The 26,138-nt window shown below is 46.6% G+C and overlaps 1 protein-coding gene across 19 annotated transcripts in view; it reads right to left on the reverse strand.

Moving 5' to 3' along the window:
- The window catches only part of Arhgap17 (Rho GTPase activating protein 17), an 89,238-nt gene that overhangs the window by 6,888 nt on the left and 56,212 nt on the right, over positions 1-26,138 (reverse strand). For 10 of the 19 annotated variants that reach the window (XR_015638171.1, XR_015638172.1, XM_087586625.1 and 7 more), the window contains 10 exon segments: positions 22,491-22,618; positions 21,054-21,165; positions 20,447-20,528; positions 17,490-17,570; positions 14,903-15,016; positions 11,035-11,126; positions 9,778-9,934; positions 8,098-8,331; positions 5,513-5,682; positions 241-789 (listed from right to left, as the gene is read on the reverse strand). Coding sequence is in view for 16 of the 19 variants with exons in the window: in XM_087586592.1 (XP_087442718.1) it covers positions 241-789; positions 5,513-5,682; positions 8,098-8,331; positions 9,778-9,934; positions 11,035-11,126; positions 14,903-15,016; positions 17,490-17,570; positions 20,447-20,528; positions 21,054-21,165; positions 22,491-22,618 (1,719 nt within the window). In the remaining 3 variants the exon portion in view is untranslated. 19 annotated transcript variants of the gene reach the window in all.

Below are 26,138 nucleotides of genomic sequence, written 5' to 3' on the forward strand. Positions count from 1 at the left end.
TACAATACCTTCTACCTTGACTTCCCAGTATGTAAATGAAGACAGTCTCACACCTAGAAAACTGCAGGCCTTATGGCCTGTGCCACCGTATTCATCTTTGCTGTCCTGATATAAAAGCCGCCGCGAACGGCTCAGAGGAAGCAAGTGTGGCTGCGCTCCCAGCATGGACTTGTCCAACCTGGCTTGGGGTTGACTGCCTTCAAGGGAAGCCTGAGAGAACATGGAGCCCTTGCTACTCACCAGTGACGATTCTGGAGGCTGTGGGCACTGAAGGTGTGAGGCCACCATCCCCCATGTGGGTGCCAGGTGGATTCGGGGGTGGTGGCACACTAGGCCGGTTGCGGGGTTTAGGCACTGGCCGTGGCCTTGGGAGGGTTCCATGCAGCTGTGTGGTCTCGCTTTGGGATGAATTCTGCTTGGCCGGGGGTGGGGTGCTGGGTGGTGTGGGGGTCTGAGGTGGCGTGGGGCCTGGCTCTGGTCCCTGTTCACCCAGCCGAGGCTGTGTGGGGGGCTGCGGTGGTGGGTGGTTGGGTGCCTGGATAGGAGGCAGGCTGCTGGAACAGCGGCGCATGCCCGGGGTCTGCTGCTGCTGCTGTTGTTGTTGTTGCTGCTGCTGTTGTTGTTGCTGCTGCTGTTGTTGTTGTTGCTGCTGCTGCTGCTGCTGAGGCGGTGATGGGCTTCGGGTGCTTGGCTTTGGGGATGTGCCTGTGCCTGGAGAGCTCTGTCCTCCAGGGTGGCCAGGAGGTGGGTTTCCTGGTTTGGGGGGTGCCGGAGCAGGTTTCTTCACAGCTGCACAGAAGAGAGAAAACAGGGGCAGGAGTTAGGTCCGGGTATGGTTGTGGAAGGGGCACAGAAGTGCGCGGGGGGGGGGCCTGCTGTATGAACCCCCAGCTCAAGACCCATCCTCTCCCAAGAATATTTGGCAAACAGACAGCCACAGAAACAAAGGAAAAACCAAACCCTTCCCAACCTGAGGACACTGAGGAGGAAAGAGAACTCTTGGGCAGGAAGTGGGATGGAAAATGGGCACAATGGACAAATGAAAAACCTGAATCCAGTGTGGAACTAATGACCTGACACTGGTGTCTCCGCTGTGACAGATGCAGTATGATAAAGCCAGACAGTAACAATGAGGTAACAGGCATAGTGGGAACAGAACTATAAACTTAAACTAGTCCAATATAAGCAATTTATATAAAAAGTTAAGTACATGATATATATACATATATATATATATATATATATATATATATATATATATATACATACATATATATATGTATATATATATACAGGCCTTCAGTGACCTGTCATTTCACAAGTTCAAAAGGAAGAAAACTCAGTTTAAGAGAAGCTACACACCCATACAAAACAGAAAACTGAGGGCTTCTTAGTGGCCCTTTTCCAGAGTCCCCACACACTTTGACTTTAAAGTAGGGGAAGAAACCCAGGAGGGAAGAACAGAGGCCCATTCACAATTGCCCAAGCATTTTCTGTACAGTCTGAGGTAGGTGTGGGGAAGGGTAGCTACTGGGGATTGAATCTAGGGCTTCCTCCATGGTAGGCATATATTCTATCACTGGGCTACATCCTCAGACCCTGACTTTAGTTTTCACTCATGGAAATTCTACCAATTCTGGACACATTCTAGATAGAATCTATTACAAATGAGCCTATATCTATTTCCCTAAAATGAGCTGAATCACAGTTCCTGCTCTGAGGCCAGCTTAGATCTGAACAGAATCTCACAGTGAGAGGAGGATGGTGGGGGCAAAAATCCTAAAGACAGTTATTTCCGTTTCTTCTGAGGTCACACTGAGAACTCTGAGACAGGAGGAATCAGAGGACAGAAATAAGCAAGTGCCACTCAGCTACAAACCAGGCCTCTCATTCCCTGCCATGCCCATCTCACTAGATCATGGTGGGATTGGCCCAGAGAGTGGAATCTGGCAGGTTATTTTCTAACAATCGCATAGCTAATAGGAACCGATTCAAACCTATCTCATGTGGTCACCCTGGATTCTTTTTCCTCCTCTTCCTTTCCACACTGCTTTTCTTCCTATTCACAGGGCCCAGCAAAAGGGCTTACATGATATACTGCTCTGTTAGGCCTAGAATTCTGAGCCTAGCAACTCATAAAATCAACAACAGCTTACAAAGGAAAAGCTCTCTGGAATATTAGCCACACTCTGGTTGGTGTAATCAATGAGGAAGAGGAGGAGGAAATAGAAGAAAAAGAAGAAAACAAGGAGGAGGAGGGCGAGGAGAAGTCTGGTTTTCTGCCCTAAGCAGTACTGACTGTAAACTCATGTTGAAGATGAACTAACTCATGCCTGACATTTACAATGCAGAAGACTCAGGTGAGGAAGCCCAAGGACAGTGCACAGGGCAGCAGGACTGGAAAGCAGCAGATCTTGTCTGGGACTGCGATGGAGGTGCTAGAATGCTGAGGTGCAGACAGGCAGAATAAAACTTGTCCTATGGGGCCTTCTGGGTTCTGGGGAGCCATCTCTCCAAAAGCAGAGCTATAGCTGAGCTCAGGCAGGCAGGACAGATGGAAAGGACAGGAGTACAGGACAGGAGAACAATAAGGATGAAGTGGGGCCTGTGACCACACCAGAGCAGAGCTTGCCTTCCTGCTGAAAAAGTGCACTGATGTTCATTAGCGCTTGTGGAGTGCTTCAGAAAGAGTACATATGTGACGGAGAAGGGGAGCGGCACGATTGCAATCCCGTGCTCAGGAGGCGGAGGTTGGAATCCTGGAGAGTGTGAGGCTAGCTTGGGCTATACAGTGAGATCCTGTTTCAGAAACTCCAACAATGAATTTAATACTTGCAATGCTCCCTCATTTTTGACCCTCCTCGTCATTTATTTCTCCTGTATATGTGTAGGACACATTGGAAGAGGTCAAGTAAGCACCTGCAAGCAGTGTGTACCTTTAGACTAAAGCCAGAACACATACTCTGGAGTTTAGGGTCTTTTTCCTCTTCTATAATGCCCTTGCATTAAGAGTGGCATCAAAGATACAGGTCAGATCTCCTGGATTCCTCTTGTGGCCACTGCCACCTTCCCTAGGTCACGGCAACAGTCCAGTGGCCCTTGCTGATGACACTGTCTGCTGTCTCCCGCCCCATCCCAGGTAGCCCTACTGTTCAGCTGGTTTTGTGGTGAAAACTGAACAACTCTTTCAATCTGCTCCCCCTTCTTACTAAAGCCTGATGCCTCTCACGTTCCCCATTACAGCATGGTGCCAGGACACATGAAAAGCTAATGAGGAGAGCATGCTCAGAAAGAAAGGTGCAGGGCAAGCAAGGGGGGTGGCCTAAGCCCTGCTCCCAGAGCCGCGGCAGCCCACACGCCTGAGTGTGAGCATCTCTTGTGCTGAACGCACTCGTCATCTCTCCAGTAGAGAAGGGGCCTCCCAGTCTGTCATGCACTCATGGCTCTCAGGGCTGATTGTGGAGAATATCTGCAGCTTCTCTAAAGTTTGGCAGCTTGTGTCTACTCTTCTCTTAACTGCCTCTCCCTGAGGGCCACTGTGCACTCTTGTGAGCATGTGTGCAGAAGTCTGCAATATTACTCTGTGCTTACTGCTGTGATTTCAGTTCCCTGCCCCGAGTCTGTGTGTTGGTACAGTAACTCTTAGTGGCAAGGACTAGTGGGAGGCCTAGCCTCATGAATTGTTCCTGCCTTTGGCCCCCTGGCTCTCTCCTGCAGCTCCTTTCCCTTCTACTTCTTCCCTGCAGCATCATATCATATCCTCCTCATTCCTACCTGCAGGTTTTCCAATGGTAAAGGACTGTCTTTCCCCAGTCTTAATTTCAGAGAGATGTAAAGAACACAAACTCAGAAACATGCTTCAGCACCCACATGCCCCTTGCTATGTTAAATTCACTGTTTCTTGAGCAACCAGAATTATGAGACACTTTGAGGTGAGGATCTTTCTTCACATGTTAGTAAACACAGCTAGGGAAAACAGGGCAACCTGGTCAACATGGACTTTAACTGACTGGAGCTGGAGGAAGAAGTGTGGCTTTCCTCGTGCATCTCTGTTGGAACATGACCCTCTCCAGACCATGGTCTCTCCACTTCAGCAGCACCAGCAGCTGTCCTGCCTCTGTGCCCTAACTGCTGTCACTTCCTGCTGTTTGTGACAACCAAAACCACCTCCAGACATCTACAAAGTCAGAGTTGGGGGTTGTGGTGGTTTGAATGAGAACACTCCCCACAGGGTCATGGTTGAATGTTTAGTCACCAGTTAGTGGAAGCAATCGTAGGACCAGAAGCCATGGCCTTGTTGGAGGAGGTGTGTCACTGGGGGTGGGCTCTGAGGCTTCAAAGGTCCATCCCAGGCCCAGTGTCTGTCTGTCTGCCTGCCTGCCTCTGCCTATAGTTCGGGATGTACAGCTCTCAGCTACTGCTCTAGCACCATGTCTGTCTGCTTCCTGCCATGATGATCATGGGCTGACCTTTCACTGTAAGCAAACCCACAACGAAATGCTTTCTTCTATAGCAACTGCCTTTATCACGGTGTTTCTTCACAGCAATAGACTACTGACTAAGGTAGGGATAAAGTTAGTCCCAGTTTTTCTAGATCTCTGAGGCACCCTGAGCTCCAGAGCACACGAGCTTCCTGAGTGCCATCTCTGGCAATCACACATGAGGGTAAGATGTTGAAATGCACGAAACAGGTAAGAACCGAGCTCACTAAGACCTTGGGGAGAAGGATAATGAACTAAACAGATTTACAAATTCAGGTCAAGAAAGATGCTCAGTAGCTAGAACACAGTGCCTCAGGCGGGTAAAGCACTTGCTATGCAAACCTGAAGACCAGCGCCCAGGTAAAGCCAGGCACAGGAGCACGCCTGGGATGCTTCTCCCACAGAGAGATGGAGATGAATCTCCAGGACTCCCCTGGGCAGCTGACCCAGCACACACAGTGGAAAAGCAGGGAGAAGGTGAGGACAAAACCCAAGGCTATCTTCTGACCCTACACGTGTACTGTGTCACAGGGGTTGGGAAGAATTGCAGAAGAAAGAAAAATAAATGCCCTGACCGAATGACAGAAATGGCTTGTGCCTGGGGGAGAGATGGGGTTGGTGACATGGTTTCTTGGTGTTTCAGAGCAATGGCCCTGGCTGCTGGGTTGCGGGGAGCAAAGGAGACTGGTGGGAGCTGTTTGGATTACATCACTCCTAAACCAGAAAACCCTGAGCCTGCAGGTCTGGCTCGCAAAGCTCAGTATCTGGAGGCTGTGGTGGTCCCAAACAGCAGTGTCTTGGACACCAACTTCCTAGAAACCCACAAGTGACCGCAAATTCACTTTCTTTTGGTTCTGGTATTTCTTTTCTCTATGTTTTCAGTTTTCTTCAATGTTTTTTCCTCTTTGATGACTGATTTTCCTGCTTGTTACTTGGTAACAGGCAATGACTTCTCAGAGCCTCGTGATTCTTTCAGTAACTTCTGGAAGTTCTTTTACTCTCCCCAAGCACAAGGGATGTGGGACACTTACCTCGACGCAGAGTGTGCGGGCTGGGGCCAGCTGCACTGTGAGCTGTGCCTACTGAGAGCTGATGGGAGTTGCCACCTGTCTGGGCCTGGTTTGGGACCGTGGTTATCTGGTTGCTGTTTCTTCCTGCCACAGGGGCAGCTGCAGACACAGAGTCTTTGGGTTTTGGAGGACTGAGAGGGGAAAAGGTGAAGTTAGAGGTCAGAGGTCAGGCAATCCCTGGTAGAAAGCTAAGATACAGTTCATCCTTGTATGGGGGTTAGGACTCTCAAGTTCCAGGACTTCTTACAGATATCAAAAGTTAAGGCTGCGGGAGCCCTGTATATAAAATGGCATTAGAACCTAACTGTCAACACCTTCCTGTGCACCGTAAGTCACCTCTCATAACAACTGAGACAGTAGAGAAGCTGTGAGAGTGCTGGATATGCTGTACTGTCTGGAGAACGGCAGACAAAAAAGTGTCTAATACAACAATGGGGTTTTGTTTTTAAGATCTGTGTGTGTGTGCAGGTGGGCAGACATGTTAGAGGCCTAGAGTTACAGGTGGTTGCAAGCTGGTGGGTGCTGGAAACTGAATTTTGGTCTTCTGGAAAAGTATCAAGTATTTTAAGCACTGAGTCATCTCTTCAGCCCTGCAGAAAGAGTTTTAAAAATTATCTGAAACATAATCAGCTGGAGATACATAAAAGAACCCAGGGAAATAAAGATTATCTAAAATTTTAAATAGCCTGAATTGGCAGATAAGTAGATATTTACTCAGAGACGAGGCATTTCGAGATTCCCTGTGATAGATAGACTAAGTTTCAGCTACTTTGCCAAGCATTCCAGAGGATCCACAGTAAGCGTCAAGTTCTGCCCTATATGTACTTAAATTGGGTGTTATTTTAAGAAAACGAGGCTTGGGGACTTTTTACTAGCTCTTGTACAAAAGTAACCATTGCAAAGGAACTTGGATTAAAAAGGGCTTAACTATCATCCGTTATCTGGACTGAGAAGAGACGTTCTAAGGAGCTGGTTGATGACTCAGTCTAAAACTGATAGCGGCAGCAGAAGGAGCCAATCCAGCCCTCCTACTTCCTGGCTCACAGCTTTCTAAACCAAAGATTACGTTTTGTCAAGGTCACCAAAAGGCAGATGCCACTGAAGTGTGTGCATAAATATTTCAAGTATAGAAACTAGTGGGAGACTGATGGCTGACACATGCTCCTATTTTTGCAGACGACTGACTACTTCCTTAAATATTTAGCTATGGTTAAACAAACTGAATGTCATGAGGAAATAAAGATATGTGCATTGGCTTATACACTTGGAGGCCTGCATGTCGGGGTGGTCACAGATAGCATGGCACATACAGCATATTCATAAGTACATCCAAGACAAAACTGCAGGACTTCTTGACAGAAAGATGGACTTCCCTAGATTAGAAGTGTTGAGGAGGACTCACAGATGTACAAAAGCACTGAGTCCAGCCATGGCAACAGAGCAAGAGTCCTGTGCTTCTCTCTCTGAAGTCTCCTGAAATACCATGCAAGTGCTCTACCTGACCTATATCCTCAGCCCCATGCTTCAGTTTCCACTTTGAGACAAAGTCTCACTGTTACCCAGACTGGCCCTGAACTTGAATTATTCTTCCTTCCAAGTAACTAGGATTATGGGCTATACCACCAGGACAGGTCTATCTTATCAACAACCAAAAAGATGCAATCAGAGTTCTCCAAGGAAAACCCACCTGTGTGATAAACAGTGCCTGGGTAAACAGGCTTTGTTTTACACACATTTACTGCACATATATGCACAAGTGTGCGTATATGACCATGTGGCACTGTGTGGCCGCCAGAGATGAGGGCTAAATGACAATGAAAACTTCAGCACTTGAGCAGGGCTCATCTCCTGCAGAGCCATGGATTCTGAAGCAGAGATCAGTCTTGCAGTGGCCTCTGCATGATACAGAGTGGAAATCTCCAACCCAAAGGTCTCTCAGCCTCTCAGGGTGATCCACTGTGAAGCCCAGCTCCCAGCATCTTGTCAGAAGTTCAAGCATATTAGCGAGCCTTTTCAGAAACATGCCTTACTTTCTTCCTTGAACCCATGTGCCAGTTCTTGTAAACCTGAAAGCCCTGAGGGGTGGCGGGACCCTTAGCCACCCATTGTGCTGGCAGCCTGGTGCAATGGCAGCTACTTGGTGAATCTGCACAACTGAATGTAAGCATTAAATGAGCAAAATGGGTGAAAAATGTCAAGAACCCTGTGATTTGGCCAGCTCCCCATTCTCAAATGCTTCCTAGTTAGCACAGTGAACAACAGCAGGCAAACGGTACATGAACACAGCTACACACTGAGCGGTAGAGGCTGAGCACACCATTAGACACCCGTTAGTCTCTACTGTCTACCACCAAAACACCCAGACAAGTGCTGCTTTCTTTTGAAAACAGAAAAGCAAACAAGCAATTTTGCAGTCTTTCTCTTCCGTTAACCAAAGGAGTGAAAGCAAATTTGGTTTGGTTTGCTCTGCAACTGCGCCAAGGACTGCCACTCAGAAGAAGGCAGGGGCATCCAGTCTTGACTGCCAGCAGAAGTGGGCTCCTTACCTGCTGTCACCTGGGCTCAGCCCCTGCTCCAATATGCCCGAAGAAGAGGGGACAGGCCCACCCACTGAGTTGCTGTCAGCCCTAGAGCTCTGAGAAGGGAGCTCTGGGCCTGCTGGAGCCAAGGCGTTGCCATCCGTGGGCGGGAGTGGCGGCTGGAAAGCAGGAGATATGTGCTTTCTATTTAGAGTGCCACCCCGCCGGTGGGCCTGGAAGTCCATAAGCTTCACACCAAAGCTACACAGAGAGAAGAAACAGTCAACACACCACACATGCCGACTATAGAGACAGAAGCCCGCTGGTTCTCATAGGTTAAAACCATGGAAGGGACAGCCGCCCACATTGCCCAGCATGCAGGTAAATGGCAAGATGTGTCAGTGGTCATCCCAGTTACCAAAGCAAGCACCTGCATCTGGCTTTGAACCTTAGCAAAGCCAACACCTCACATACTGATCAACAAATGGCCTTGATCAGGTGGGTGTGTGCAGCTGAGAGCGAACAGGCAGCCTCACATTGAGTGACACTTAAGTTCTGTGTTGATCGATTTCCTATCTAAATTTGAGAAGGAAGTAGAAGCCAAATCCAGAGCATACCAGTGGCTGTGTAAGATCACACCACACTGCCTCTGAACTTGCATGAGATACAGACACAATCATGTGTGCACATGAGGATATGGCTGAAAGCTATGTACAGCTGGAAAAAATAGTCGCTTTTGGGAGGATGGTGTCTGGACGGTGGAAGACATTCTTCATTCAGAGCAATAGGGCATACACTGCAAAACTTAATTTTCTTTTCTTAAGTTTGGAAAATTGAGAATCTGGACCTCATTAACTGATGTTTATTGGAGAATAAGCAGAACAGACAGCTGAGAATGGTGTGTCAGGGCATAATGAGACTTGTACCACCTCATGTAACTTAAATTCAGAAGACTAACAACTCTAATAGGCCACCAGGGGACAATGGTAAGGACTGAATGGGGCTCAGGTAACAGTGCTCAATTACAAAGGAAGATGGTGAAGTTCAGGGAAGGAGACAAGAGAAGCCCACCGTGAGACAGTGTGTCAGGTGGATAAAGACAGTGTGTGGCTTCACACGGCTCTCACTTGGAGACACTGAGTTGCTAGCACGTTCCTCACTTAGGGGCTACATTGCCTTCTGAAGGCAAGACTCAAACACAGTCTTAATCAGTACTGAGCATCTCATGAATTGCTCATAGACAATAGGATGGAAAAGTTTAAAACACACATTTCCCCCATTCAGGACTGTCAAATTCTGGGGCTTCTCTCAGCCGTTAGCAAGTATATCAAGGCCAAAAATATGTTTCCCCATAGCTCCCTGGGAAATGTGTTTGTCTTCATATGATCCTCAGCTAAATCCACATGTTAACACTTAAGACACATGTAAGTGGATTTAGTGTGTGTGGTAGCACTCTTTTTACTGTGGGGCACATAACAGGCCATCAAGTAAAGGCTGGGACACGAGGCACAGATGCTAACAGCCAAGCTACACCCCTACTTTGTGGTCAGATCAATGTCTGAAGGAATGGACAGCGTGGTTCTTGAATTATCTATACTCTGTAGGCCAGGGTCACACGGGGCCATTAAGCCTGTACCAGATGCATGGTCACATGCCCTCCTACATGACACCTATTATTTCTGTGGAAGTGACCAACTCTCCACGCACCTCTCCTTCTTCACCAAGTCCCCTTCCATCACTGCCATGCTGGCGGGTCGCTTCCTCTCCAGAGTCCCCGAGTCAGAGTCATTTCCAGTATGGGATGAGTGATTAGAATTTGGGGTAGCAAGAGGCACGAATGCTTCTGATACATTGAATTCTACCTCTGTAGAAGAGAAACAAATGTGAGACTTGGCACAGGGGGAGCTCGCCCATACCCCAGTGGAATGAGCGCCTCTGCACTGCACAGATCCTGACCCCAGTGAGGTGAGCCTGGCGGGGCCAGCTGAGCAAACAGCTCTACTGCTCTTGAGAGATCCAGGAATCCAAGGAGGGACAAGACACACGGAGAGCTTACTGAGTCACTTAAAAAGTGACAGAGACCAATCCTTTGATATAAACTAGCAGTGAAAGGCAGCCCGGAAGGCTCATTGCCTGTGGCAGCGAGGAAATTCTAGGCAGCATGTCAGTCTTCATTGCCTGACCCACCTTCCCTAAGCAACAGCAAGGAGTGATTCTCAAGGACAGGAAGACAGAGAACTGAGCCCAGGCCTGCATCAGGAGCTCACACTGCAGTGGACGAGGCCGCTGGGCTGCACTGAGAAAGCAGGGGCAGGACATGGGGACTCAACATACAAACAACCAGTTCCTGAAGAGGCCATGGGAACCTCTGTGGATCCCATGATCACAACAAGAGAAACTGGAAAATTTAACAGCTACAGAATGAAACCCTAATCCTCTGACCATCACAAACCAGCTCCAACCAGCTCTAGGCTTGCTGCTTTATTCTCTCCCTTGCATAGTCCAAACAACTAAGCAAGCTCACCAAACCCGTGCTAAGTGAAGGCCCTGTGCAGTCAGCGTCACTCCTGAAAAACAGACCTTGGCTCACTTCTCCCAGCACCTGAGCTTGTCAAATTTTTCTCTATCCAACATTCTAACTTGTCACTTTATAATTTTATAATTTTATGTGTTTATATGGTTGCCTTCTCAGGGCATCCAAGTTCCTTCAGAGTAGACAGTCTACAATCATAGCAACTAGAGGGCATTCAATATACATTATGCAAACATATTTTAGTCAAACTAAGGCAAATGGAAAATAATAGAATCACTACCATATCAAAATATAAATGCACATGAAGGAAATCTGAAGTGAAGTGTGAAAAAGGGAAACCGAATACATAATCATTGACATGTTTTCTTCCTTGTAAAAAATGTGGTATACTACTGCCACATAGCAATCTGTAAGCCTGGAACCATGAGTACCTCCGGGGAAGAACCAATCGGCATGCTGGATGATAGGTTCAATCACTGCGACCACGTGGACAGATGTGGCAGCCGCTATTTCAGCCAGGGTTCTGCAAGGAAGTTCACACAATTAAAATGTTCCACCTCGGCAGCCTCACATTTCCGAAAGCTGTCAGGGTCTCTTGATGATTGCTAATGGATAAAATATGTGCAAACAGATACAAAAAGTAAACCCACAAGGCCCTATGAGTTTGCTAGTAATGGCCCTAGAGGAAGAATTACCCAGCTATTTATTATCAGTCCTCCCTCAGCAGAGTGGAAGTGCCTGAAGTGAGCTGGCAGGGGTGAAGGGATGGCAGGCTGAGTGAGACTAGAGCTGGAGCTTTATCTGTGTGGCTTTGGGGGAGTCCAAAACTTTGGCAGAATCATGGCCCAGATTTTGATTGGGACCTTGGAAGAAGGGACAGATGCTGCTTCACATCTCTGGGAAGGAATTTTCCTAGCCGTACCTCTAAAGACCTTTAATGATCTCTGGCCTCTCCTCTGGTTCTGTTTCCTGGCTAAGTAACACTTTCTGCCACATGCTTCCGACACCATGAAGGTCTGCCTTGTCAGATGCTTACAGCCACACAGCCAGATGACACCTGAGACCTACATAAACACTTCCTACTTTTAAGCTGTTCACTCAGGTATCAGTCACATCATGAAAAGTCTGAGGCACAAGAGGCCTAATTTAGGAACAGACACTGGATTCCTAGGAGCCTTGATTTTCAGGGATAACACCTCAAACCAACCTCTCCTGTCCTAGTGTCACTGGTCCTCAGCCCTCAAGCTGTGTCACCCACTTCCTAACCAAGAAAACCATCTAGTTCCTTCACATTCCAGCATGGCGCAAGCCCTCCTGGCAAAGTACCCTCCTACTCTTCCTCGTGTGAAGATTCAGGTCAGCTCCCATGCCCACGTGTGCACTAGTCCAAAAGGTCTTCAAGAACACATGCTGATTATTCATACAGCTTTCCTTCAGGCATTCTGCAGACTTTTGGACTTCTTCCTATCTTCGGGCTACGGTGCTTCCAGACAAGTTTCTGGGCATCAGAAAGCTGTGTCTATTACTGTTAAATGTACTGATTTTAACCTGCTTTTTGAATTTTGTCTGTTTTCCTTTGAAAATTCTTGTCCCATAGCTATATTGCATTACTTTCTATGCGGGTATCTTTGGTCAGAGGTTTATTTACTATATGATCTTAGCTCATCATCCTAGTTAATTGTAATTTTGCTTTATGACGCTGTATGCTTACAACTACTTTCTGAAACAAAACTGGGCACAAACAAGCAAACTGATGATTTGCTAAGCTAGCCAGCAGCAACGAGGCAGTGGCAGGTAAGAACACAGACTCTGTGGTCAGTGCTCATACCCTACCACTGTCCTGCCATGCAGCCCTGGGCAAATTACATGGTTCGCCATCCTCAGCTATGGATCTGAGAACAGCACTTCTTTCAAAAGATACCGTGTGCGGTCAGAGAGCATCCTCAGAAGAGCACCTGCTCCCCAGCTCAGTCCTCCTGCCTAGCTCTTCTAGCTTTTTTTTAAATTTAATTTTTCTTGGATATTTTATGTATTTATACTTCAAATGTTATCTTCTTTCCCCCTCTCCCATACCCTCTCCCCCTGCTTCTATGAGGATGCTCCCACTCCCACCCACCCACTCCAACCTTAATGCCCTGGCATTCCCCTACACTGGGGAAACGAGCCTTCACAGGACCAAATGCTTCTCCTCCTATTGATGCTGGACAATGCCATCCTCTGCTACATATGTGACTGGAGTCATAGGTCCCTCCATGTGTAATCATTGGTTGGTGGTTTAGTCCCTGGGAACTCTGGTGGGATCTGGTTGGTTGATATCATTGTTCTTCCTATGGGTTGCAAACCCCTTTAGCTCCTTCGGTCCTTCCTCTAATTCCTCCATTGGGGTCCCCAGGCTCAGTCTAATGGTTGGCTGCAAGCATCCACATTTGTTATCATTAAGGCAGAGCCTCTCAGGAGACACCCATATCTGGTTCCTGTCAGCAAGAACTTCTCAGCATCAATAAGTGTCTAGGTTTGGTGGCTGCATATGGGATGGATTCCCAGGTGGGGCAGTCTCTGGATGACCTTTTCTTTAGTCCCTGCTCCACTCTTTGTCCCTGTATTTCCTCCCCTGAGTATTTTGTTCTCCCTTCTGGTGACCTGGCTGTGACATTGGTCACCCCATTGATTACCAGGGTTGATTTGGCTGATCTGGTTGGCTAGGTGGGTGTCCCCTTCCTCCCTCACTGCTCCATATGTATCCCTCCTGAAGCTGCACGCTCAGTTGAAGAGGAAGACGGACTTTCCCCAATAGAGGACCAGTCTTTGGTCAAGGGTATACGAGTAGCTGCACTCCCCTGCTAGAACCTCCAAATAAGTTCTCAAGGTCTATCTCTTCTAGTTAACCCACACTGCTCAATGCCAGCAAAGGCTTCCTAAAGACAACGCCGTGAAGCCATTCTACTTAGGACAGTATTAGTCACTTTCACACTGCTATGGCAAAGTGACTCAAGGAAGCAGATTTGTTTGGGCTCATGGTTTCCGCCATACAGGTGAAAGAACTGTCATGGTAGCAAAATAGTCTAGTGAAGGGTCTTCACATTGAGGTGAGGCGGGAGCTAGGTATCAGCTTCAAAGACAATCCTAAAAACTTGCCTCAGTCAGCAGGCTCCACTTCTCAATAGCTCTACAACCCCACAAAACAGTACCATGACCTGGGAAACAGACGTTCAAAACATGGTCGTATGAGGGACACTGTATATTAACAATGGAAAAAGGAACCTTGACGATTCCCATAAGACCCAGGAGAGTAAGTTCCAAAGAAGTCAGCCATACACACAAGGTCCTTCACAGCTCACCTCTGTAAAGGAATCTTCCAGTTATCCAGAACCATGTATACTGTCCTCAAAGGGCAGAATCTAAGCTCTGCCTCACTATGGTGCTTGCTCTGGTCTCAGTGCCAAGGCCAGGAAACTATTTGTTCACTAAGGTGAACAAGCGTCACTCCCAGAGGAGGGGGCTCAGCAGCCTCCTCAGCCTGTCACACCCTCTTACCTACACTGTTAGCACGAAAGGTACACAACAGGACACCCCAATGTGTGCCCCTGTGGGACAGGCTATGCTGAGGTAAAAGCATGTGAAAGCAGCAGATGCTAGAGGGAGTTCTGGCTTTTTTTTTTCCTTCCTGAGGGCAGGGATGACCTAGTGAAAGACACCTTCCCCACACTGTCCATCATGACAGGATGAGGGGGCCAATCTGTACTAACAAACTGTTGAGACAATCCTCATCTTCCTAATATGCCTACACTCAACTGTCCAGCCCAAGTCCATTTTGCAATATGTTCACACACCACCACACTGTCCAGCTGTAGCAACATTTGGGTGTTCTCTGTGCCTTCATGTCCTACGTACTTGCAAAAACCTACAGGCTTTTCTCTTGTCAATTTGCTTTATGTCAGTTAAATTCTTAGGCATAGCCAGAGACACAAGAGCCTGGGGCATGGGTCTGCCCTGTGGTCCATACACAGAGATGTGTGTCTGGCTTGTTACCATACAGGGGCTGCTAAGCTGCCTGACTACTCAGAACTCAGGAGCAGAGGCTCTCTTAGGTGGGGTTAATGTCTATGTTTCTGTGTCATCTGCACAGGAGTTAACACCGAGTGCACAGCTGTGTCTTCCAAACATGAGCTGGATGGGAAAGCAATTTCAGATCACTCTGAAGTCACCTGCAGTTGGAGTATGTCTCCTGACATCTGTCACTAGCCATGCTAACCACCAGGAAGGAGAAGCTGAAGCATGAGATGGAAAAGAACCACTTACCCTTCTTGTTTGGCCCACAGGAGGTTAGGGCCCAACACGATGGCTATGTTGCTAGGAGTCATTTTATTAACATCACTGGTCTGGGCGAGCTTTGCAAGGAACTTGATTAAATACCTATGAGACAAAACAGAAGGGCAGGAGCATCGCTGAAGTGCTGTGAAGTGTCCCTGCTCCGCTATCTCTGTGCGTCACACACACACACACACACACACACACACACACACACACACACACACACACGGCTGTCACTTCTGGGACCCCCTCATGTGGAGTTCTGCTCACATTCCTCATTCTTTATTCAAAACAGATTACTGAAGGTTTGGAAGGAGAAAACAGGTCCAACACCATCACACTAATTTAACCTTACTTATCTCTAATTTATTTTCCTTTATAATCTACTTACTTTGCCCATACATTAGTTAACCTGATTAATAGTGGACCCAATATATGTTTAATAAAAAAGTAGTTTTAAAAAAAGGAAACTGTGTTTGAAAACCATTTTAATTATGAAAATATTTGATCTATTACACAGACTTATGTTCTAACTCATAAGTAGTATAAAAATGAAACATGAACAACCACGTTATCTATTAACAAGGAACTAGTTAGATAAATTATAGTCTATCTTGATCTACAGCAAAGTACAATGTGACCAAAAAAAAAAAAAAAAAGAAAAAAATCATGTAGTGATTCAGAAAATTCTCCACGATATATTAAGCCAAGATATGGAGCAGAGCAGGCAAAGGAGAGAATGACATATAAAATATATATGATCATTCTGGCTAAAAACAAAAGGGAAGACGTATGACTGGGGTAGACATAATCACAATGTGTTATACACATATATGAAATTCTCAAAAAATAAAAATATGTATGAATATACTTCACGTGTGCGTGCACGTGCAACACACACGTGCAACACACACGCACATATGCACACACTTGTGCACACACTTCACACACACATGCACACACACACATGCACACACACACATGCACACACACAGAAGCTCTTGAAGTGTAGATAGACACTGAAGAAATTGTTGATACTGTAGCTGAGACAAACAGGGTAGCTAGAGACGGGATTTTTCAATGTGTAACTTTTGAGCTTGGAACCATCAGAATGTCCTTCATTATTTAAAAAAATAATTAGTAAAAGTTACAGAGGAAAAGGTGCAAGCTAAAAGATCAAACCTCAACACACTAAGGTCTGTAACTGAGTTCCCACATCACACAGGCAGATTTCTATTGCCTGCCATTCTGAGCCAGGCTTGTAATCAATGAGGGGTGCTACAGAGAAGAGTGACAACTCACAAAACGGAGCCAGTCCTTTACATGTGGAGAGGGAATACCTGACAGAGCTAAAATAAAGACTAAGACTAAGTTTAAGGTCAGGGAACATGTCCCATAAATCACCTGGAGAGTGGATTTTAAATGAACCCCTTAAGACAAAAAAAAAAAAAGTCTGATTTTAAGAGCTTGTTTTTAAATTTTAATAACATTTATTCCTATGTGTATATCAGAGGGGGGAGGGGGTGGGGACAGGGAGGGAGAGGACAAAAGGACACATCTTGCAGGAGTTAATTCTCTCCCTCTATCTTGTAGATGCCAGAACTCAACATGGCTTCCCAGGCTCAGCAGAAGGGCCCTTGCTCACTGAGTCACTTTGCTGGACCCTTTGCTTGGTTTTAACTGACAATTTCCTGGGGCTACTTTTCATCTATGCTTCTACCAAGTATAGAAATCCAAGGGAAAGAGAAGTCCCAGAAGTTTGTCCCATGAGAAGTTTTCTTAAGAGACATATTTAATAACGAAGTGAAACATAATCTCCACTGTACAGTGATCTGGGTACTATCTGTGGACGGACACAGAAACAGTAACTACTCATTAACTGCATCCACATTTGGGACAACCTGGACTCCAAATACAACCTACAATCACCAAAGCTTTTCACAGCAACGTTTTTGCTAACAGCTACAGGGTCAAAATGATCAGAGTATCTGCATTTCTATTTCTATATATCAACATCACCCACATATTAGTGCCCGGCAGTGCATGCACGGCCATCCCATTCCAGAAGCTCCATACTTTTGTGCAAAGCCTTCTTCTGAATGTGCTAAGCATGTTAGAGTTAGCATCATCTCGGAGGAACCATATTGACTCCAAGCTCACTGAAACTTCCTTTATAGAATCATATACACTGTGAAGGCTAATTTGATGTTAACTTGACACATCTGGAAAGAGGGACCCTCAATTTAGGAAATGCATCTATCAATCTGGCCTGTGGATATGTCTGTGATGCTTTTTCTTGATTAACGATTGATGTAGGAGGGCCTAACCCACTGTAGACAGAGCATCCCTGGGTAGGTTGGACCCAGGCTGTGTAAGATAGCTAAGTAGTAAGTCTGGGACCAAGTCAGGAAACAAGTGTCTTCCATAATCTTTGCTTCTTATGCCCTGAGTTTCTGCCTTGGTTTCCCTCAATGACAGACTATAATCTGTAAGTCAAATATACCCTTTCCGACCCTATGTAGCTTTTGATTATGATGGTTATCACAGCAACAGAAAAACAATCTCAAATACATACCTAAAGTTAACAAAATTTTGTGGCGGCAACTTCTGACATGTTGTCCATAAATATTGAAGTTTTTTGTCTTGATCCTGCACACTAGGAAAGAAATATACACAAGAATATATATAAAGGCACATATTATTAATACCCTTAATAATGTGCTAATATAGCTCAGACCTGAAATATCGCTCAAAGGCCTGTGTACTAAAGGCTTGGTCTTCAGTCTGTAGTGCTCTCAGGAAATCCTTTCTGAAGTAGGGCCTAGTTGGAGGGCTTGGATCCTAGGGGGAGGTGTTAGGAGGCCAGTCCCTACCTGCTTCTCCACGTCCCAGCATGAGGTAAACAGGCTTCTTCTACTACCATAATATAAGGGGGAGCCACAGCCTAAGCAACAGGAACTGAATGTCTGAATCCAAGCTGCAATAAACCTGCTCTCCTTTAGGCTGTCACATGTTTCTTAGAGCAGAAATCTAACACATGCTCTTTATCAACAGTGGCACTTGGCTGTTTTCAAAACTGGAAGTTAGCACTCATCACTGTAGGCTTGGAGTCAAATCCCAGTTCCACACACTGACAAGGAGCAGGTATTTCATTTCATCTAATGTTGATTCTGTTGAATGAGCACAAGGCTTGAGGCAGAACACTGTGAACCTGCCCCAAGCTCAGCACAGAAGATGCCACTAAAAATTCTGTTTAGGAATCCGGATATTAATTAGGGGCTTTATGAGGCCTAGCTTTCCTTAACATAAAGACAGCCTCTCATAGATCAGCTGTCAAGCTCCCAGGGACCTGGACCACAGGTCTTTCTTGCTGTTTGAGCTAAGAATTAAGCTAATTCTGTGTGGAGCAGTTACAAGAGCTCTGTTTCTATACAGCTTTGATGCACAACCCCCCATAAACAGGAGATGGAAAGAAAAGAACCCACCAAGTGGCAACTCTGTCCTCCACACAGAGTGAAGCAGCTGCCCACGAATGCTGATGTGCTGCAGAACAGAGGGGCAGCTGATTACACCTCAGAGGCCAGCCACCAAGCCAAGAGGATGGAGGCCCGTGGGGACATTTCTCAACTATAGGACCTGTCTGCCGTCAGCACACGCCTCCACCTTAAACAATACGTCTAGAGTCTAGGAATCCGGAGGATACTGGAGGCTGCTCTACACAAGATATTCCACTGATGCTGATTCTTGATTCATTTAACTTGGTCCCAGGACAGCATGAGAACTTGTCCTTGAACTTAAAACCTCACCACCTACCAGGGAGAAAGTCTCTCAGACTATAGTGACTGCAGATCCCTGAGGCAGCACCATGATCCCCACAAAGGGTGAGCTAAAGGGGAAGGGCAGGATTTCTTTCTTCCCTAGGATTGAAGAATTAGACAATTAAGAGAGAAAGTGAAGAGGTAACACGGAGATCGTTGGACTGGCCAAGGAGAAGCAGATAGTATTTGACACACACTGTCCTGCTACTGGACATGTGGAAGCTATGGGGGAGGGAGAGGCAATATGAAAAGATCAAACAATGGGCAGAGCCTTTGGAAGACCAGTCTCCATCTGGACACCAGCTCTGAGGATTGCTTGGTCTAGCTCCCAGCTCTGTATCTGCATAATGAAGGAACAGGAACACATGCCTGTTCTGGATGCTTGATGCTTGTTAAGAATGAAGCAAGGATTTTTGAATAACATTTAGAAGGGAAAACAAAATAATCACAGGAGGCACAGGGAGGGAGGACCTGGGGGGTGGGGGGTGGAGGTGGGGGTGGGGGTGGGGGTGGGTGGGTATAGAGGAGAGGCAAGAAAGTAGAAAGACAGGATCAGGCGAGGGGAGAGACAGGAGAATGGATGGAAATCTGTAGCTGCCTAGGGGGGAAGTAGGGGAGAATCTTTAGGAAGCCCCAGAGACCTGGGGTAGGGGAGGCTCCTAGGAGTCAAGGCAGGTGACCTTAGCTGAGATGCCTAACAGTAGGGACATGGAGCCTGAAGAGGCCACCTCCTACAGCCAGAGGCAGGACCCCAGTGGAAGCATAGGGACACCAACCCACCCACTAACTTTGAACCCAAAATTTGTTCCATCTAAAAGAAATGCAGGGATGGAGCAGAGCCTGAAGGGAAGGCCAACCAATAACTGGCCCAACGCAAAACCTATCCCATGGGCAAACGGCAATCCCTGACATTATTAATGATACTCTGTTATGCTTGCAGCTGCCCAGCATAACTGTCCTCTGAGTGACTCCACCCGGCAGTGGACAGAAACAGAAACCTAAGGAGGTCAGAGACATCTAAGGAAGAGTTGGGGAAAGAATTGAAGGCTCAGAAGTAGAAGGGAACTCCACAGAAGACCAACAGAGTCAACAAACCTGGACCCTGGTAGCTTTCAAAATCTGAGCCACCAACCAAAGAACATGCTTGGGTTGGAACAAGGCCCCAGGCAAATACACAGCAGATAGGCAGCTCAGTCTCCATGGCTGCCCTTCTAGTCTCAGAGGTAGAGGATACATCTAATCTGGCAGATTTGATGTGCCAGCGTGTGTGTGTGTGTGTGTGTGTGTGTGTGTGTGTGTGTGTGCGCGCGCGCGCGCATAAGTGTGTGTGCAACATTTGGGATATAAACAAATCAATAAATAAATTGGAAAAAAAACCCGGCAGGTGGGGGTGGGGCAATGTGCTCACTCTAGCCACAGTGGACACTGGGAAAACACTATTACTTCGAGTAAGGCTCCCGTCATACTGCTGAACAGCTGAGCCCCCAGGCAGCAGCACGTATCCCACAGTGGGATTTGAACTAGTCATTTCACTAAAGTGGGTGAAGCCACACCTGCTTTCTATGTTAACAATACTGAGCATGCTCACTCTGGATGCAGGGAGAACAGCACATATCCTTACCCATGCTAGCTCACTGTCTTAGGATTCCTGAGAGTAGTTATTTACAAGTGGGGCAGTGTTACATTGTTCACACTCTCAACACTTTAAACTTACCTTGCAACTTGTGTCCACTCTTCATACAGACTGAAAGTCATTAAGGGCTCAGGCAGTTCCCGCAAATAGGACTTTAAAGCACCTGAAACCATGAACACACTCTGAGTATGTAGTAGGGCCAGAAGCTGCATCGGCTTACAAATGAAGTATCTCACATACAGTCTTCCAAGCAGCACAGAACAAATAATGATCGGGAGCCATGCTTCAGAGAATGAAACCTCAGAAAAGAAATTAAGTTTCTTGAAAAAAATACACGGAGAGAGCAATGGAAAATAAAAGTAGCTTTAAGGTAATTCTATTAACGTACATCATTTCTCCAGGCAGACAAGTCATAGTGTGACAGGAAGGAAGATTTCCAGTAATTTCCACAATAAATACATGTGCCAATAAATATCTTCTCCTTTGCTTAATAACAGGGAGTGAGGGGGAGAGGAGAACTCAGAGAGAGGAGACAGGCACACACACGTGTGCACACGTATGTGTGTTAGGACACTTAATCAGGGGAGTCTTCCATTTGACCTCTCACTGCTCAAATGACAGCTGGTGACTTGAGCTAGGACTGCTCACCACGGAGGACAGCCAGGTTGGCCAAGCGCTTGGAGCTCACCTGCGACAGCATGGGGGTCTGAATAGAACTCATCCAGGTGAGACGTGGAGCAGTCGAGAGCAGCTTTCAGCTTCTTCAACTTGGAGGCTCCAGCTCCGATCCGAAAAAGGCCCTAAAGAAACGAAATGCCAGTAGCTAGTCAGAGCTGTCTCACCCTAGGGAACTTCATCTTGCTTGTGAGAGTTACACTGACCATCTCAGAGCCCCATTCCAAGGCATGAAGAGTGCATGTGCAGCTAGTGTATGGCGGCCAGCAGGACACAGACCTTAGTACTAGTCCTTGATCTATTGAAAGCTTTTTTTTTCATAGCACAGAGTATTGACTACACGTATTTTATAAATTTAGTTATTTTAAAAACCTGGGGGCTGGGGACTTAGCTCAGTGGTAGAGCGCTTACCTAGGAAGCGCAAGGCCCTGGGTTCGGTCCCCAGCTCCGAAAAAAAGAACCAAAAAAAAAAAAAAAAAAAAAAAACCTGGCATTGAAGGGAAAGTAGACCATACTGCATGTCACTTTTACTGATTAAATGTGAACACACAGAGAACCAACCAAGAGAGCCAAGTATATAAAGGAGAGCAGGCCAGAATTTAGGAGACTTAGGCTTCAGCAATAAACCAGCAGACTTCTTAACACTTTATACACCCAGTGACTCTTCACTGGGTGTGAGGAGGGGGTGGTGACAGTGCTAGTGACTACAAATAGTGCCACTGCTCTCCTGGAAAGCAAGAGTAGCCCCAGTAGAGAAGCATGCACTGCAACTATTAAAAGTTGAGTTTGGGCACCGGAAGCCAACATGAGAGTTTCCAGATGTTCTTGATTTGGGCTAGATTAGATACCAAAATTTTATCTGTGAAAACTTGCTGTGCTGTTCATCTACAGAGCTCCCTGTTCTTCTGTATGCATGAGACAGTAACAAAAGACTCTTTAAAGTATAAAGACTATGGCATTTTGTCTAGATCTGTCTTGGCATGAACTCCCTGCATGCTTACCTCTATGTAAGGAGGACTAAGAGCGGCCCTGCTTGGTTCAAGTGGGTATTTTTGGTATGGATCTTATATAATACATAAATGTACCCATTAAGACCACTGCACAGCACACACAATTCAAGGCTGTCATGAACAAGAGATCATGGACATTCTTGGCCACCAGAGCATTGTCCCAAATCATAAACAGAGCTTGAAAGGAAAGAGACAGGATGGTTAGAGGTCAGAGTACACTGCAAGCAGAACAAGTGCCTACTGTTCTGAGGTCCCACTTTATTTACTGAATAAAGGTCCGTAGACTCATTGGAAAATGTGGGTCATGACGAACAAAGGATTGAAAGCCACTGGTCTATACCTCCACAGTAGCTGTTAAATGAAAGTGTGTGAGGGTGGTGATGTGGACAGAGGAGGGTAACAGGATTTGGCAGGGAGAACCTAGGGTACACCTTCCTCACCTCCTCCTTCATGCCAGTCTCCAGTAACAACATGACGCAGGCCTCAATAGGGAGAGCGATCTCACGTCCACTCCTCTTCAGGTGTTCCTCCAGAGGTGTACCGAAGGCTGGCTTCTCTGCCCATTTATCTAGAGCAGTAAATAGTTGGTAAGACCTTTGGCCACCTCATGAATTCTGGACATTTCCTTTCCATAGCACCCAAGGACTCCCTAGAAGACTGAGGGTGGCTGAGGCTCAGGGAGAAGAGAAAAACCCAGACATTTGGTGAGCTTTTGTCATTTAGCAACTATGGAAGCATGGACATGTCAGTCTGGGACAATCACGGGTGGATAGAGGCCCTAAGCATGCCACATGGCTCAGCTTGCCCAAGGTTGATGCTGATGATGGCCTTGGATGACTACCAACACATTGGAGACAGAGGCCTTGCATTAAAATGCAGGCTACATCTGAGCACATTGGTTTTACTGAAAAGAAACATACTCTAGTCATGCAAAGAAGCACTGCCTCATGGGTAGAGGACAAGAAAAAAATTCCATCACACAAAAGCCAGAACATCCTTGGCATTCCAAGCAGGGGTGTCAAGACCAAAAGAGGACAATGTGAACACAAGGCAGGTGCCACGCAATACTGCCCATTAGCCTATCCAACTAAAAAAAAAAAAAAAAAAAAAACCCTAAGTAGAAAAACTGAGGTATCTGGGGTTCCCAAGTAGCTTAGGGTAAAGGCTGTGCTGAATGTGGCAACGGTGTTTCTTATGACATTTAGGTCACAGGCCCTGTTTTACACACCACACTTCTGAGGCAGCTCAGCAGAAATGTGTACAATAAATGAGTTGGAAAGAATTTGGAACATGGACACGCTACATTAGATAATGAGTTGCTTGGCTGGTCTGTCTGTCTGTCTGTCTGTCTGTGGATATAACAGAGATCTAGTGTTACCTGGGAGGTACACAAAAACGAGTACACGATCCTGTTCAGCTAAAGCAGAAGATACATCTCCCCAGCCTGATCACACTGCTATTGGAGGGCTGGATCTGGATAGAGCTGTCCAGTGATACCTCCCTCCCTCACCTCCCTGCGCACCCATTCAGAGAGGAAGGGAGAGACAAACAAAATGTCACAGATTCACAGGCCAAAAATAATGAACAGTTTAAAATGACAGCAAGAGGGAGTAAGGAAAGGTGACAGAAAGGTGTAGGGTGGAAGACAGTGGACAGAAACACAGACCTTGGGATCTGCAGCTCTTGGCTCTTCACCCTTGGCCTGGTCCTCGGCCCAAGGAACTTTCTAACAGAAAACTATCAGAAGGATCTGTCCTGTTCCACAAGACAGATCTGTAACAGTTCTCTGAAGGCTGGATCTTACTTAGACCACTCTGTCCATTTTACCTAAAGCAATGATGGTCAGCCAGGCTCAAAATGGCGGTGACCATTCTCTTCGTGGACGCACTGGAGGCACTTGAGTGGGCACCTAATTGCCTCTACAACATGTCCAACCCTGAGATGCTGATGTCGAACAGAAGATAGACACAAGTTGGGAGGAAGAAGCCTAATACCCTACCCAAGTCCTGTTTCCTGTCTGTGCAGTCTACTGTAAAACCATGGTCCAGCCCTCATGCTAAAAAGAGATCTTAATGTTTAAAACAGCAAAATATCTTGACAATTATGAGTTCAATCATAGACTTTGAATAATCTCAAAGGGAGTTAGATGTGAGATAACCAAGAAAACTATAACAGCAGTTTGGTGGCTATGTCTTACCAGGCAGAATGCCCCGTGGTGAAATGCCCTTGAAGTTACACAGGGGTTTTTACGGCTACACTGAACACTAGGAGGGTGGGACATCTCCCTACACTCATGCACCAATAAAGGGCCTTCATCTCTGCCCCTCTGTGAACCTGACCAGAGGACCACACAAAGAACACTAAAAGGAAGATCTAGTCCACTAGGATTTGGGATAAGAAAAGGGCCATCTTTCCCCATAAATATGTACCTACTACCTCATAAACACTTATGAGGACTTGAAAGCCAAGGACACAGGGCCCACTGTGAGGCCTTTGGGGCAGCCCATTGCAATTTCTCTTTGTAGTTCTTGTCTTCTAAATAAACTTCTGTTTAAGCTTTTCATGCCTCTCACTTTCCTATGAGATAACATGAACTGAGGCTCCCATATCACTGAGAGATGACCATACTGCAGTCTTGGAATGTTCTAGTAAACACCAAGCAGAATATGGCTTACCACTATGAAGTGATAACCACAGAGGAAACACTTGAGAGTTTCCGGCCTAGACAGTTCCAGCTTAAGAGCTGCCGCCTTCAAGCAACAGGCCTATATGTGTCAAGTACACATAGCAGGAACACAAAACTCTTAAGGACTCCCCACTTTCACAATAAGAGCAATTTGGACTGTGGTGGACACACACACACACACACACACACACACACACACAGAGACACATACATACACACATGCACACACACACATACACATAATGGCCATTACAGAGACAGGGCATATTGCTAAGATGTGGCGATCAATGGTATAGACAAGGGTCGCAAACACAGTTTAGGTAGAACACGTCTGTGGGCCAGGCTGGAGAGCCTCAGGTTGCAGCACTCTGAGAGCTGGGTGGAGATTTCCACAGGGGAAAGTATGCTATGCTGAGATCTTTGAAATGCCCAAGAGAAGCCAGAGGTCAGGGCTGTTTTTCAATGGTGGCAACTAATTTTAAAAAAAAATTTGAATGAGCTATGGCTGTTTGCGACTTCTGGTATAGACCATCAATGTGACAGCAATTCAGAGACAAAGTACTCAGTGCTGGCAGCAGTGGTTAGAGAAGGCTCCTCAAATCAGGAAGCAAACAAGCACAAGTGAGGGAGTTGGCTGGGACCAGCAAGAGGCAGGGGGCTGGTGGGATAGAAGGGCAGTGGAGCTCAGTGCCAACTACCCACAACCTAGCCACAGGGATGTAGGAAGACAGAGTGCTGGCTTCTAGGTTCCCTGTGAAGAAAGGAATCACTGGAAGACAAGGAGGGAAAGGCAGCTGGGGCAGGCGGCCTCTCATACTGTCTGGCGTCTGTCAAGGGCAAGGAAGCCCAGATCCAGGGAACCAACTGATGCTTATGGTGCAGTGCTGTTGGGGCTGGGGAAGGTGTCAGGAAGGGGGATTTCTAGACAAAAGGGATGAGGCAGGGAGGGAGGGGAGCAGAGGAGTGAGGACGGACCTCAGAAAATGCTGACTGCTGAGGGGAATGAATCAAAGACGTGCAATCCTAACTGTGAAGGAGACTGAATGAGGGAAAGAGCTTCAGCAGAGTGATTGCCTGGGTTGTGTCCAATACCAAGATTTGGAAAAACAGGTTGCTGTCCTTGGGGAACTGTAATTTTCTTTAATAGTTGAGTGGGCACAGAAGCAAAACTGCAAAGAGCTAAGGATAGAAAGGTAGATGAGAAGGTGAAAATTGATTCAGCATCCCTCAGAAAATGGAGGAAGCCAAGATGAGACGAGCTTGAGTTCAGGGCAGGAAGGGCTGAACAGCCACTAGCTGACTGAAGGGACTGCAGTCACCCACGCATGGGAACAGGAGGACCCCATTGTATGTATTTTTCTGATATGTTCAGACTTTCCGAGAAACGGCTACCACAGAAAGC

The sequence above is a fragment of the Rattus norvegicus genome, chromosome 1 (assembly GCF_021556685.1).
Source record: "Rattus norvegicus strain SHRSP/BbbUtx chromosome 1, alternate assembly SHRSP_T2T, whole genome shotgun sequence".
NCBI classification, from domain to species: Eukaryota; Metazoa; Chordata; class Mammalia; order Rodentia; family Muridae; genus Rattus; species Rattus norvegicus.